Source organism: Argiope bruennichi, chromosome 9 (assembly GCF_947563725.1).
Source record: "Argiope bruennichi chromosome 9, qqArgBrue1.1, whole genome shotgun sequence".
In the NCBI taxonomy this organism is placed as follows: Eukaryota; Metazoa; Arthropoda; class Arachnida; order Araneae; family Araneidae; genus Argiope; species Argiope bruennichi.
Window position 1 is genome coordinate 96,416,549 of NC_079159.1, and position 16,484 is coordinate 96,433,032.

General features: G+C 28.2%; 1 protein-coding gene across 1 annotated transcript in view; it reads right to left on the reverse strand.

Moving 5' to 3' along the window:
* Positions 1-3,038: 3,038 nt before the first annotated feature.
* The window catches only part of LOC129984706 (hemicentin-1-like), a 523,194-nt gene continuing 509,748 nt past the window's right edge, over positions 3,039-16,484 (reverse strand). Inside the window, exons 11-12 of the mRNA XM_056094647.1 lie at positions 6,280-6,372; positions 3,039-4,260 (exon numbers count right to left, since the gene is read on the reverse strand). Coding sequence (XP_055950622.1) covers positions 6,283-6,372 — 90 coding nt within the window. The 3' untranslated portion in view covers positions 3,039-4,260; positions 6,280-6,282. The remainder of the gene's footprint in view (positions 4,261-6,279; positions 6,373-16,484) is intronic.

Sequence of the window (16,484 nt, forward strand, 5' to 3'; positions counted from 1 at the left end):
TGATTTGTTGAAAACTGATTTCTTTCATCACTCGTTTAATTTATTACTTTCACAATTTTTAAAAACACAATTTTATTAATTAAATACAAGACAATAAACAAAATAAACAACATAAAACAAATCCCTTTACAATATATCATAAAAAAGTTGACATAGAAGAATTCAAAAGAGTATTTTTCAATATAAGAGAAATAAGACATGTGAGATATTAATTTATAAAGGGCGAGAACATATACAAAAGTCTGAACAAAAAGAAATTTAAAAAATCCAGTTTCTTAGAATATATTTTTTGTCTATTTAATCATGACAAATTAATATTCTTTTGGAGGCTGTCCATAAATAAGCAAAACTTTCACGACAAGTTAGTACAGACTTAAATAAAAGGATACGACACATTTTTTGCTAAAATTGTCATTGTATCATATAAACTTTGTATAGCATGTATTAGCACTCGCAATCCTGACAAATATTATTATTGTTATTGTACTTTTTTATATATAGATACTGTGATATGAATATGTTTGAATCTATTTTTTAAAGATTAGCTGTGTCATTGTTTATTATGTATTTAATGCATGTGTACTTAAGTCTTTTTTTATTATTTGCATTTGTTCTGTTTATACATAGTCTCTTAAAACGGAAAATGGATTTAAAGTGAAAACTTATAGCGTTCTATCTATTGTTTGCGTTTTTCAAATGAAGAAATCTTTCTAAATATTTGAAAAATTGAATTTAGAAAAGTGATTTTGGAAACTAACATAATCTAACTGACAGCAATTCGTAAATAAATAACAGCAATATTTTCGTAATTCTCAAACGGAGCTACTATTTAAAGCAGTTCATATCAGAATCATTACAATGTATAAAAACAATTAATTGAAAAGTGAAAACAAATCAGGGTTCAAATTCAGATATACGTAAATTTCGTAAAGGTATCTAAATATCTAGAAAATTATTTTTGCTTTGAAAAACAGCTGCTCATTCACAGTAACTAAACTTGTTCATTTTTTTTTATTGTTTTGCTGCATTTTTTAATGCATTTTTGTTTTATTGTGTTTGCAATTTTTGTTGCATTTAACTTTCTTACATTGAAAACAGTATGTTAATGTAACGAAACTAAACAAAACTGTATTATTATCTTGTGTAAAGAAATTTTGCTACTAATTTTACAAAGTATTTCCGCCAAAAATTTTTTACTATAAAAACAGGTGCACTTTTCTATTATTCAAATCACTGTGAAAGTTTGTACAGTTTTAGTAATTCTTAAGAACAACGTTTTCTTTAGAAACACTTACATTCTTAAATAATTTATAATAGGCACCTTACTTCTATTGCAAATTATTTATTAATAATATTCTGACAAAATTATCAATATAATATAAATTCATTATGCATGAGATCAATAATAGCTTTATAAGAGTCAGTAATTATTTTTATGTACTAATTTAATATGTATTGTGTTAATATGCAATCTTGATTAAGGTAATAAAATCAAATATGATTGTAGGAATTGTATGTAAAGTTTGAAATCTTTCTTTAGATAAAAATATTCAGAATATTTGTTTTTTCTGATTTTGTATTACAATTTAGGACTTTAAATTTGCTTCTTGATATTTTATGATGACTTCAATTAACCCTTTAAAAGGCCATTTTCTGCTAGTCGTGGTATATTAAAATAATTTTAGGATTAACACTGTCTTAGGTAAAGTGATTCATTTAGCTTATGAAGTAAATTTAATTTGATTCATTAATTAATATGGTTAATTAGTAATTAAAAAACACATCAAAATACACCATTGTATGTGAAATGAGGAACTGAAACGTCTAATTTTTTGTCAAATCTCAAAATTTGTCAGAACTTGGGGCAGTCTACATAATTTCATACAAAAACTGAAAAATATGGTGGGAAGCGTACTTCCCACGGCCCCTGAAAGGGTTAACCAAAAATGAAATGAGTTTCAAACTCTAAATTTAGTTGAAGAAATTGAATTAATTCTATTAATGTAATGAGCAAATCCACTGTTCGGCATAAACAAGAAATTTGAATATTTTTTTTAATAATTTCTCTTCAGCTCGACGACAAATTTATGGACAACCAACAGGATATTTAAAATAGACGGGAAACCAACTTCATTTAATATTTTTCTTTGATATTCATACAGTATTTATCACACAAAATGAAAACATAAACGACTGTTAGTACTATGTATAGAGAAACGGAAACATTTGGATTACTAATCCTTCTAAGGAATTAACAATCCATTTATCACACATGACATGCTTCACAATTTGAAAACAATAAAATAAAATAATCGACTTTATATAATAACACAACTAATTGAGGCGTTGAATACTAGAATGGATAAAAAAAACCCCAATTTTCGATAAAGAGAGTTAAGTATCATCTTTCATAATCATGGAAAGAGAATCGTTTAACAATTCTGTGCTCAAATGTCCAATAAAACTCTTAAAACGTCAAATTATCTCATGATAAACAATAGACATTTTTTCAAACATATTTCTTTTGTTTCTGAAAGAACGCTAAAGCCTTCTTGAACATGTTCATGCAAAATGACATTGCAAAAATCTTGGATAGGATTAAATATAAAACAAACAATAAAAGTCATTTATTTTTTCAGCATTGTGAGTTCAGTCGGTATAAAGTAGCTGAAAAATTTTACTTTGCGATTTTTTTCCTTTAAAAAATTGATGAAAAAATTATGAGTCACCGTTTTAAATATCGGTTTATAAGATAAATATTTGAACAACATATTAAATGATGGTTAAAATTTAAGTTCTTTTTTTTATTTCTGCTTGAAAAGACTAAATATAAAACAAAAGATAAAAGTATTTTATTTCGTGTGCATTAAACTTTATTTTGTGATTTTTTTTCCTTTAAAAATTCATGTGAATAAAGTAGGTCACTTTTGTAAATATCTGTTTATCAGATAAATAATTGAGACACAGATTAAAAGAGTTTTATTAATATAAATTCTTTTTCTGCTGTTGCTTGAAAAAATCAAATATAAAACTAACGATAAAAGTATTTTATTTTTTCTACAATATGAGTGCAATCTGTATGGCTGAAAAACTTTATTTTGTGATTTTTTTTCTTTAAAAATTCATGCGAATAATGTGGGTCGCCTTTGTAAATATCTATTTATCAGATAAATAATTGCCCTAAAAATTAAAAGATTGTTACACTATAAATAATTTTGTTATTGCAGCTTGAAGCGATTAAATATAAAACAAACCATAAAAGTATTTTATTTCTTCTGTATTGTGAGTGCTGTTTGTATAAAATGGCGGAAGTGCTTTATTTTCTGATTTTTTTGACATTAAAAATTGATATGAATAATGTGGGTCACCGTCGTAAATATGTTTATAAAATAAATAATTGAGCAAAGCATTAAAAGATTTTTAAAATATAAATTCCTTTTCTACTGTTGCTTGAAAGGATTAAATATAAAACAAACGATAAAAGCATTTCTTTTCTTCTGCATTTACGAATGCAGTCGCAAAATTGCAGAAGTACTTCTTCTGATTTTTTTTAAATTTAAAAATTGATGTAAATAATGTCTGTCACCGTTCTAAATATCTATTAATCATATAAACTATTAAGTGCGCAACAAATTAAAAATTGTTAAAATATAAATTATTTTTAACTGCTTGCTGCTTTCGGTCTAAATAGAAACATGCTTAATAAACACGTATTGTAACGTATTTATTAATAGGATATAACATATTTATTAATATATTGTAACATATTTATTAATAGGATGCTTAACTCTTTTTTGCGATAACTGCGGGTTGTTATACTCTAGTGTACCAACGCCTCAACTGCAATCTTCTCATGACGATATATCTCAACTTCAGATAATATTTTGACTCGTAAAACCATAAACTTGTTAAGTCCAAATACAGTGATATATCGTATCAACACATAATCTTTACAGCAAGTCAAATAAATGTTCAACAGTCCTCATTTCTGCTTTATTATGACTCGGTCACATTCAGTTTATATTTCAGTTCGAATTTTTGAAATTGAATGTTTTCCTTCCAGTTATTTTTATTTTTTCAATCTTTTTGAAATCACGTACTGTAGAGGTCGTACCGAATCATGTAGAAGTCGATCATAACTTTGAAATCACGTAGAGGGGAGATGTGAAATCACCACTCGCTTTCACAGACTGAGTTTATTGAGCACAGCACGAAGTTTTATGTTATATCCAGTTTGGAAACTAGGAGTTCATCAACTACCTGAAAAAGAAAGAAAATATTTAATATTTTAACCTTTAATTTGCAAATAATAAAAGTTTTTATAAAATTTTTTATAAGTTTAAAAAAAATAAAATAAAATAAGTCACATATTATGTAGGATAAGTATAACAATTTAACGCATATTTAGATTTTTTTTTTTTTAAATAAATGAATGAATTATCATAAAATAAGTCACATATTATGTAGGATAAGTATAACAATTTAACGCATATTTAGAATTTTTTTTAAATAAATGAATGAATTATCAAAAACATTTTAATTAATTTATTTATTGTAATTATAGCTCAGAAGTCTATATCCCTAGTAACACACATATGTTGTTGTGTTGTGACTTATGGCACTTTTACAAACCCGCTGAGAGTTTTCTGTCAGCGATTTAAGCCGAGTGAGCGTCTCCTGTTTTTTCAGTAGCGCCAACTAGGATCAAAAGAACGACTTAGCTACTTCATGCGTCACATTCGCTTGCACAATCCCATTTTACAAGGGGTACATTACACACTTCAAAGATAGAACACAGAAGATGAACAACCATGCCCGAACCGGGATTCAAACCCGGGTAGCCCAGATGACAGAAAGAAGCGCTACCCCTATGCCAGGACGCCGACATAACACCCATATATTGTATAATATTGATGAATATTGATTAATATAATTTAATATCGCATAATATTGTACAATATTATACATCATTCTGTGCTATCTGGGATACGAAAGCGGGCTTTTAAAACTCATGTAAAGCATCTGGAGATGTAGATTTCCTATAAGAACCAATCAAAACATATTACTTATGAGCCGCTCTACTAAAGAAAGGATTAAAATAATATAACAAAATAACTTGGTACATTTTAATGATAATACACAGGGTATGAAACATAAATTTAATAGAATTTTCTTAACTTTTAACTCTAGAATGAAAAAGTAATTGCAGAGTACATATGATATGAACACGAAGTCAATTCGATTCCTACATTATCTATTGATCTCCTAGTATTATACATTTCATATACATGGAAAACAAACGTGACCAAGTTTTATTTAAATTTTTATTGAAAATTAGAAATAACAAATGGTTTATAATTTTTAAAAAATTCTTTGTTGAAAAGTGCTTAGAACTTGATCGAAGTTTTAGGTAATTCATACATAATTTACATTTCCAGAACATTTTTACAGACAATTAAATTTTTTTCCTAATATGTCCGGAAATTTCGAAATCGTATACAAAATTCAAACGTATTAAAAATAATATTTTTGATTTGGTTCGAATATCTTATCTTCACCTGGCTTAATTTTATCCGTCATTGCATTCTATTGGTTAAAATTTCCAAAAACACGTAATTAAAAAAAATGAATATATGCCAACCTATAAGAATTATTATCGAAATCACACATAACATTCTTGGTGGATTTCTGCTAAAAGTTTTAAAAAAATTAAATTTTATTCTTAGCACTAAAATTAGCAAAAGCTTCCGAGTGTAAAATTTAATGAAGCCATACAAATGTGTTGAATTTCATTCTAAATCTCAAAATTTTTTTTACAAGTTTTGTTTCACATGAATTTTGTAAAGTTTATTTAAATTAGGATAAAACTGTCTGAAAATAAAGCTTGTAATATAAAAGTAAATTTTTAATTACAATTTTTTTTTTTTTTTGCAAAATATTTTTTTTTTCAGTTTTGAAAAACAGCTCTTGTAAGATAATATATGCCAAATTAAATGAAAATGATATTCAGACCTTCGATTAAATTAATTAAAAATTTAATTAGGCATTTCTAAACTTAACTCTCTTACCAAAGCATTTGCTAACAAAAAAATACCATGTACAAAAATGTTTAGAATTTTCAATAATTTTTATGTTGCACATCTTGCAAATGAACCCAAAAGTATGTCAAGCTAAAATACTTTTTGTAAGGAAAGTGAAGAACTCTTATAAACTTTCATACATTAATTTCATTTTTAATTAAAGTGTAAATTGTAAATCTTCGCTTATAAATACACTTACTCATCATTTGGCTATTAGAATGCGAGGCTGAGGTCCAGTATTATGGCACTGCACTCTGCTGTAGATGCTTACTTCTTCATTCAGGATTTGTTGCTGTAAGATAAAGGAATTTTAATTGTATCATATGTTACGCATGCAAATAAGTCTAAAGACTCTGGAAGAAATGCTTAAAAACATAAAATGCATAAAATATTATTTGGAGTACACTTTAGATATGTAACCATTATAAAACATTAAAGATTTTCTCCTCATATGATATTTACTCTACCCATAAAACTGACTAAATCAAAACTAATCACTAAAATCGAATCGGATCAAAAGGCAATACATTAACATAAAATAAAATAAAATGACAATTAAAAAAAAATGCTAAAAGAACAATTACCTTCAATTTGGTCCATGAAGGGAGAATGAATCAATGTAAAAATAAAATAATGAAAATTCTAAACCTCTGTTCATTGAACTTTGTTATTTATTCATTATTTAGTTTATTCACATACCGATAAACCAGTCACTATAAACATTAAAAAATAATCTGACTCAGTTGTTAGTTAGGATTTCGCATCTGATGATAATGATGTGGGCCAAATAATTGTTCATATTTATAACTCAGCCTAGCGTTACAGACGGCTGTGGACGATTATATATATATATATATATATATATATATATATATATATTGATTTCATGGCTAAATTAAATACTTATCCTCTTTTAACCCCTACGAGCATCTTAGATTTTAGAAAATGGGATAATTGAGCACGATACGTAGAGTAGTTTGATTAAAATTTATCTAACCTGGGGTATGCTATAAAGAGAATAAAATTCTCAAATTAGTACACAGAGGGGTCATTCAACTCAAAAGAAGTAGACATAGTGGAGGATAGTTAAAATCTTCATCATCCTAAACCTTTTTTACAATTAAAGATACAAATAAGTTAATTTAAGCTAATTAATATCTCATTAAAACGAACAACTTTTGCGCTAAAACTTTTTTCAGTACATACTTTTACTGTGTCTATTTTTTAACAAGATCTTCATTGCGAGTTTTGAATAAAAAATAAAGCATTAACGCATGTTTCAATTTCTCACTTTGAAATTATTAAAATGCACATGGAATAAAGTTTAAAGAAAAATAATTTTAAAGAAATAAAAAAGCAAAAAAAAAAAACTGTTATATTGCACAAAAAAAATTATCAGATTGGAAAATTCCAAAAACTGCACATGTTTTAGTTCTTTTGAATGCATTTTATTTTTATAAGAAATGAAAAATTTCACGTTTGATGTCAAAAAAACCTTATTCTCTTGGTTTTATGAAAATCAATAAATAAAAAAAAGAAACTCTTTTCGAAACACTTATTTTTTTCTCCACCCAACTTGCTATAAAGAATTGAAGTCAAATCTCATAGATTTCACATGTTATCTATCCAGAGGGAACACTTAAAACAGATTACTCTTGTTTTCCTGTTTTTCTTCTCCAGAATTCCGATTTCGTGTGGCAGGTGTCGAGATGGATAACTTTGTTACTGAATATCTTTCAAGTTTCGAAAGGAAAAAACAAAAACAAAGACCTTTTTTTGTGAGCGTGATTGTTTATCACGATAAAAGAATAGTTTGCTACATTGGCTTAAAAAATATATATATAAGGAAGAAATGTTTCCTTTTTGATGTTTTGAAATGCTGATGGCAACATTCTAGATAGAAAAACTAACATCGTAGGTTTCAGTATTTACAGACTAAAATATTATTAAATAGTTTTTAATGTTATCAACATTCATGTATCATGGATAAATCAGCATTCAGATGTATTTTTGTATAAATTAATGGTATAATATAATAAGTACTTTCATAACATAATATTCATAAGAATAAGATTTTTCTTAATATCATACAATAATAAGGATTATAAGACATGATAAATAAGGAAAGGTGGCATCTGTCTAATAGTCAAGTCTTGGGTTTAAGAACGAAATGTAGTGAATGCGATACTCGACAGAACCGAAAGATTCTTTTTGTATACAGGGTGTTGCCGAATTCGACGAGAAATTCGGAGGAGTGATAGTAAGCATGAAGAGGATAAAGAATCCCCGTACAACAGGAGGTCCCAAACGAAGTTTAGTAGGTGAAAACTGAAGAAAAAAAAAAAAAAAAAAAAAAAAAAAAACGAGAGAGAGAGAGAGAGAGGGAGTCGGGGAACTGTTGGAAACTGTAAAAAAATTAATAAAAGAACAACAAATGTTATTTCAACTATGACTTTTTTTAATTGAAAGCACATTCTTAAAAGATTTTTTCATGCTGGTAATACGTAGATTTGATGATCTAGGGGGTTGTATATTATTGAAAGCGAAAAAGTAGTTTGGAACACATATTTGTACTTGAAAATATTAAAACTTGAAGAAAAATAAAGGTTTGAAAATGTAAGGAATTTTCTATTCTATAATTTGATATAATCGTGTAGTGTGAAAGCTGGGAAGTTTTAAAGATATTAAAGAAAAACTAAAATGAGGACCAGAAAACAGTACCAATACTTGCAGAAAACGTTGTCAAATTCGAAAGACAAATTCAGAGCAAAGATAATAGGCATTAAGTAAATGAAAAATTACCATAAAACATAGAGTTGCAGGTAACGTTTATTGAGTGAAAATCGCAAATCGGGTGGAGTTCGCACGCTGATTGCTTGATGCCGCAGAGGAAGATGCATACTTTTTGCTAGTTTTATTCTCAGATTACGATAGAAGGTGTCAACACAAACAATGCGAATATTTAGTCATTCGGAAATCCCTACATCACTGTCTCGTCGAACGTGCAGTTTGATATTAATATCTTGGCAGAGTCATCTATTTGCACCGTATCTTCTGTCCGAACGCTCCAGCGGCACAAAGTACCTTGTTTTCTTCCAGCACGTTCTTCCGTATTTACTATAGGTAACACAGACAATTGTAAGCCAGAACATTTGGTTAATGCATGATGGAGCACCAACACATTTTAGTTACATTCGTGAAATCTGACTTGTTTGCGAATGAAATTACCATCAATTCTGCAATGCTCATTTATGAATACTTGCTCGCAGCTTTTATTTTTCTCGTACGCATGAAAAACTTACATACTAAAAGGCTTCTTCTCGATTACCTTGTTCCTAATCCGCGCATTCATAATGCCATTCTCTTTGCCAGACTCATTGTCTTTTCGATGTCTGTTTTTGCAATTTTCACTGAATGAACTTTACCTGCGACCCTATGTTTTATGGTAATTTTTCATCTACTTAATGCATATTATCCTTGCTCTGAATTTGTATTTCAGATTTGTTTATCCTGCCAACAGACTACCACGGTTCACTAGTGCAAGACTGGATATTGTTCTATTGCTATTGTTCTTCGTACCAAGCTTTAAAATATATTGTTGACACAGAAGTAATATTGCAGCGAAACTTGTTCTAACTTGACGTGGACTGAATGGCTCAGTGGTAGAATGCTATGTACTGAAAGCGACAGTTCGCAAGTTTATATCTGACTGCAGGCAAGTTACCTAAAAGTTGCTTTGTTATTGATTTATTTTTTGTTATTTCTCATTTGTTCTAAAATGTTCTTATAATTTCTGTATCATTCTAAATCTGGAAGATTCGAGTCCTTTCATCTCGTGGATAAAAACAGAGTAACATTTAGTTCCTTCCATAAAGTCCTATCTTTGACTTTAGTTAACATACGGTTTATCTACGCTAAATTCATCTACGCCACAATATAGTTAAATACATGGTTTCTTTACGCATTTTGAAGAATATTTCGGTTTTTTTAGGAACAGATAAAAATAATTATCATTATTTTAATTTGTTTATCATATTTTGTTTAAGAATTGCAGGAATGGACAGCCATTCCGTAAAATCACCAGTGCTGCAAAGTTTAAATATGGCAAAATTATTTTTGTAATTATTTAAATTGAAATTTATTTTCGATTTCTAAATGCTCTTCATTTAACATAATTTGTAAAAACGACATATTTTGATTTTGCATTAAACATTGAAGTGCATTTTTTTATGAAATAAAAGAGGCGAAATGCAATCTTAAGATATATTACGAAAGGCATTAATTCTAGATATGCAAACTGATTGCTTTTAAATTATTTATTTTTACATTTTTTTTAAAATATAGCTCTATTACTCATAAGATTTTATAATGATGGTATTTGTATGCATTTGATTAGGTATGTAAAGTACTGATTTTACCCAAAAATTCATGATCATCAGTTTTTTTTTTTTTTTGACAATTAAAGAAGCCTTTTTTATTAAGTCAACTAAAAAAAAATAAAAAAAACTACTTCTAAGAAAATGATAATTAAAAGTAATACAAGTCATAATAAAACTGAAATTTGAAGAAAAGCGTTGAACAAATACACAATTATGGCATATCATTTGAAGAAAAATGAACAATAAAACAATGTAGTTTTGAATTAAAATACTTTTCTTCAAAAATACGAAATTTGCTTTTTTATTATTTTCGATTCTCCTTCAAAATGTCTTCTTATCTTCGGTTTTTTTGTGTTATTATTCGTATTAGTTATTGTTAAAATTTCTTCTTATGAAATGACGAGTAGCATTAGCTGCATCTAATTATGAAGAAACTCTAATATCACGCAGTGGTCTAAAAGTTCGTCTAATCGCATACTAATACTACTTACGATGCAAAGGATTCAAAAGTTCATTGATTGGAGATCAACATCCTTTTAAAAACATCAACGGGATTTATTCATTAAGGTTCAACAGAAAATATAAAATCAAGAAGTTACTTTAACAAAATTTTAAAAGCACAGAAAGTATTATATTGTCTATTCTCAGACATTTCTGAAACTCGTAGCAAACAAACGTCGCTAGAGCGAAAAGCAAGCCAGAGAGCGGGAGAATGGATTCGGATATATCCTTACAAAAGCTGGCATCCGCTTTTATATGATCTCATGGCGATCACGTGATTGATTTACATGTACATACAGATTTACATTTGCATATTGCACAGTAGTTACGACTCGAATCAGAAATACCGAAATCTTCTGCTAATTAGTCAGATGATTGCATCTAAATAGTTTAATCTTAGACAATATTAAATTAGCACGAGATTATGATAATTTATTATTTACGAGATGAATATGTTTAAAGATTAAAAGAAACAATTTCTCAAGAAAGAACAGAAGCAAACTATGCTTTTGTTTATGTAGGCATTTTCGCGTACATTTCGAACTTTGGCTAGGAAAACTAACCGAAAAAGGTAATAATAATTACGATTAAATTATCTTTTTCTTAACAGTTATAGTGATTGCTTTTTGAAAGTAACATACTTTTTCGAAATAACTATTTCTTCCATATTTAGAGCATGAAGCTATTTTCCCATTCAAAACTGTCAGTACCTATTATAAGTGTTATCAATCAAGATGAACTATAAAAAAATGAGAGATAATTATTAATTCTTCTTCATTTTGCAGTTTGAGGTTTTAAGTAAATTGTATTCTTGTTTCATTAGGAGATATTTAATCAAACAAGTAAAAGAAATGGGCAAATGATTAACTAATTTGAATTGTGATTTTTAGTTTTATGTGTCTATAATTACAAAATCTAAAAAACCTAAAATCTCTTTATTTCTGTCTGGACTCTCTGGATATTAGATTATTTGTACTGATTAATTATGTGAAATTCTCCGGGTTTAACTATTATAATTGCTGGAAGACAAGCATAATTAAATCAGTCATTATTTATGTAAACAATAAGACAAAATGCGAATAGGGCAATCAAGTCTAGACATGCTCTGTTTATGAAATAAAAGAATAAAATATTTGTTACAAAACAATTTGCCAAAAAAGCAAACTATTTGTAGGAAAAAAAAAATCAAATAGCTCAAATTGCGATTAAAGGTTTTCGCAAATATAGTGTTTACTTTTTATAATTTTATATTCAATCAGTTAGTTATATTTAAATGAAATTTCATAACTGATAAATAACTTTAAATCCTACACAACTCTGATTTTTATTTGCAACACAGATATTTCTTTTTTCTGTAATAATTTCACATTATTTATAAGTGATTATCTAAATTTTTTTAATTATTGCGTGCTGAAATTGAAAATGGTTTCTTTAATTGCAATTAAACAATAAATATTTTTAAATGAATGATTTTAACTAAAGATTAAGTTATAAATTAATTTTTTTCCTTTGGTTTTTTTTTATATTTGTCTAAATAGATGTATTCAAATTTTATCAAAAAAATGTATTATTAATTGTACTCTTTTCAAAAATAAACTGAAAGTTATTTTGGAAGCAGTTTGTAGAAGAAAAATATTTAGCATATATTAAAGGGATATAGTTATTTGTATAATTCATATTTTGTAGGCAATACAGGCCTTTTCTAATTCTTAAGTATATTATAATATGAAAAAAATATTTTTATTTCATTTACCCAAATGCTTTTTTCTATTTGTTACAATGAAATAAATTTATATTTTATCGCAGGCTTAATTACTGATTAAGACTAAATTTTAACATAAACAAATAATAATGTTTTTGCCGGACAAATAAAAATAACTTTTTGACATTATTCTATTTATCTATATATCTATTCCAAAATTTCATATCGTTATATTTAAATGTCACATTTCTAATTTTATGTTAAATTGGCGATTTGGGTGGATCTTTAGATTTGTTTATAGTTTAGATTATCCAAATCAAATCATATTTCTATTAAAATATTCGTGAATGGAAATAAAATTTTACAAAATTTAAAGTATAATAGGAATTTTTGATTTACATGAAAAATACCTTTCTGTCATGATGGCAACACAGATAAACGCTTTATTGTTGTTATGAAAAAACATAGCATGATATTCAAACGTTTGCTAAAATAAACTCTTAAAGTTATTCAATATTGAATGAACTTAGTTCATCTCCCCTAATAATAAAATGAAGTGTATATGTGTGTGGCCAGACGCCTTCACAAAGGTGGCTTATTCGCCCGCCGTCCTGAACGCTGCATCCCTTTGAAAGTTGGCCGTAAACGGCATAGTTTAGAGAGGTGTAAGGAGCACAAAAATTGTACATCTCAACAATGGAGTCATGTCCACTTTACGAACGAGAGTCGCTTCAGTGCCACAAGCGGTGGTCCTGGAGTGGTCGTCTGAGGAGGCATTATGCTGAACGGGATGACTGAGCTTCACGTTTTCGACAACAGAGGTTCTGTAACCGGAGATTGCTATTCTAAGAAGATGATCCTTCCCCATGTGCGTCTGTTCCGAGGTGTTATAGGACCAGACTTCGTTTTTATGGATGACAACGCACGACCACACGGGACTGCTGATGTTCATCAGCTACTGGAAAGTGAAGATATCACTCGAATGGATTGGCCAGCGTTGTCTCCTGATTTAAATCTTATAGAACATGTATGGGATGCTTTGATGAGACGTCTTGCGGCACGGTTACATCCTCCGGGGAACAACTGACAACTGAAACAGATGCTAATTGAGGAATGGACACTCTTGCCTCAAGAACTGATGGTCAGTCTGGTGATGTGTATGAAAAGACGGTGAGAAGCAACCGTTGTAATAAGGGGAGGGTATATCCCATATTAAGGAGCATCTGTTTGTTGTTTTTTCTCTTGAACATACAATCATGTGTAACGATACTATGAGTTCAATAAAGCATATTTTTGTGTTTGATTCTATACTAAATGCATCGTATTCAATTTTGCGCAATTATACTTTCATCATCGTCAAAAGTACAGAATGCTGTCCGTCATTTCTGAATTTCATGTTTTTTAGATCATTTCTCGTAGAATTATGGCAAAAAACACAATGTTGCTTACGTTTTACACACCAATGTATAATAAGTATTGCAAATAAGTAAAACCATTAAAATAACCTGGCATTAATGTTTCTTTTACCATTATTGGAAGTACCTCTATTAGAAAGGTTCATGTACTCAATTAACAGACATGTGTAAACGACAATAAGAATAACACTGCATTAATATCTGACAATTTGTTGAAATCGATGGGCATAAATCTATATTTAAACGATTTGATTAAAATACGATATCACTAATATCTCCGGCGAATCAGTTGATCTTTAAAGGCAAGTATTTTTAAGTGCATTTATTTTCGTGTTGATATAATTGCATCGCATTATGTTAATTTTATTTACTATAGACGTAAAATTTCTCACATAGCCAATATACCATTAAAAAAGGAGTCTCTTTCCTCTCTTACCCCTTATCTCAATGAAAAAATTCTTTTCTTTAAAAAACAAAGTTTTTAACCGGCCAAGAAAAATTAAATTAAGCAATTACAGTAGTAAAAACTGTTCACTTAACTTTTAATTCTAATTCATACTCCGGCGTGATGTTGAAATGAATTTCAATATCCTTTTAGAGACTTAAGCTTGAAATCTGGGTAAATGGAAAATAGTTTTGTTGCCAATTTTTTTTTCTATTAAAAAGTCTTGACTTTTCATTCTGAAATCCTCTTAAGTCTGCAGCTTCGAACGTGCTGGTATAAAGATGCAAATTGTACCACATCTTCATTTATACTAAAGTTCACTTATAAATAACAGACAGAACTTTAAGCATCCTTAAAGGGGTGTATATTGTAAAAAAAAAGGAAAAACGAAACAAAAAAACTTTTTGCTGACAAAATCGAGATATTATTAAAGCAAATTTACTTTATATGAATCAGTCTTTTATTTTCTCTTCCCCCCCCCGCCACACTTCCCCTAATACACCTCATTTCTTCAAAAAATCATGAAAAGCCATATTTTTTTTTTGTTCGGAATTTTCCAACGGAAGCGTTTTAATAAATGGGGGATGACGCCTAAGCTGAAAGAAGAGCTCTAGAAATCTCAATTTCTATAAGCTTTTAGAAAAGTCGGGGGGAAGTATAAAAAGAAAGAAAAGGAAGGGGGAAAAAAGAAAAAAGATGGCAGATATAAAAGTAGAGTCATCGAAATTTAAAGTGTCTTTCTTCTTCTTTCTTTTTCTTTTTTTTTTTTGCGATATTATCCATTACTACAGCAGGCATATGGCGCCTAAAAGAAAATGTTGGATATCGTCATTTATTTAGAAAAGTGGGCTCCTACTAAGCATCTCAATAAATTACATTTTAGGGAGAAAATTTTATTTATTTAAAACTCCGCCGAGAATATGTTCCAAATCATTTCTTGACTTGAGAATGAGCGATCGGAATTTAAAGCGTTTATGAAAGCATATCACTCTTTTCAATGGCATTATTGCCTTGAAATATTTCTATCTAATGAATATTAATTTCTAGATGAAAAATCAGTTGGCGCCTGATATCTTCTGAGGGCCAAGGACGTACTCAAATGATTCTGTTTAGATTGAAGCTTGAATGGGTTAATTATTTTTTTTCTTTATTTCCTTCTGTGAATTTAAATGATGTATTTTTACTTAAGAGATAAAAAAGTAGATTTGAAGTACTTGAATATTCTTTATAAATTTGGAAAGTAAAGTAATGGCCATTTAAAGTAAGACAGGCGGCAAGAATTTAAAAACCTATCACTGAAATCTCACTTGAAGTTTCTTTTCCAACATTTACGCATATTAATATTTATAATCAAAGTATTTCATTTTTATAGCTATTCTGAAATTTTATGAAGTTATATTATTGGTTCTTTATTCGTTTATTTATTCGAAGGTATTTTCATTTAAAGTATGGGATCTTTTGATTGACAAATTCTTATTTTGCACATATAATTTTGATTTAAATTTATGCATGTTTTTCTCTAATTAAGAATTATTCTATCAATTTTTAATCTACTATAGAAATTTGAATATTTTTAATATAAGAATAAGAAAAATAAAATTTAATTTTCGTAGCGATTCTGAGCTTTTATGAAAGATACCAAAATTTTATTGGATTTTTATTTATTTATATATTTGCAGGTATTTTAATCAAAAGGACGGGACTTTTTGATTGATAAGTTCTTATTTTATGTACATAATTTAAATTTAAATTTACGTATGTTTCTCCCTAATTAAGAATCATTCTATCAATTTTGAATCTGTTAGAGAAATGTGAAGGTTTTGAATATATAAAAATAAAAAAATAAAATGTTATTTTGTAGCCTGTCTTTCAATTATCAATGACCTAGAAGTTTATATTTAATACACTTGTGCATTCTCGAGAACATGCCCTTATTTAACATTTTTAGAATTTTAGAATTAA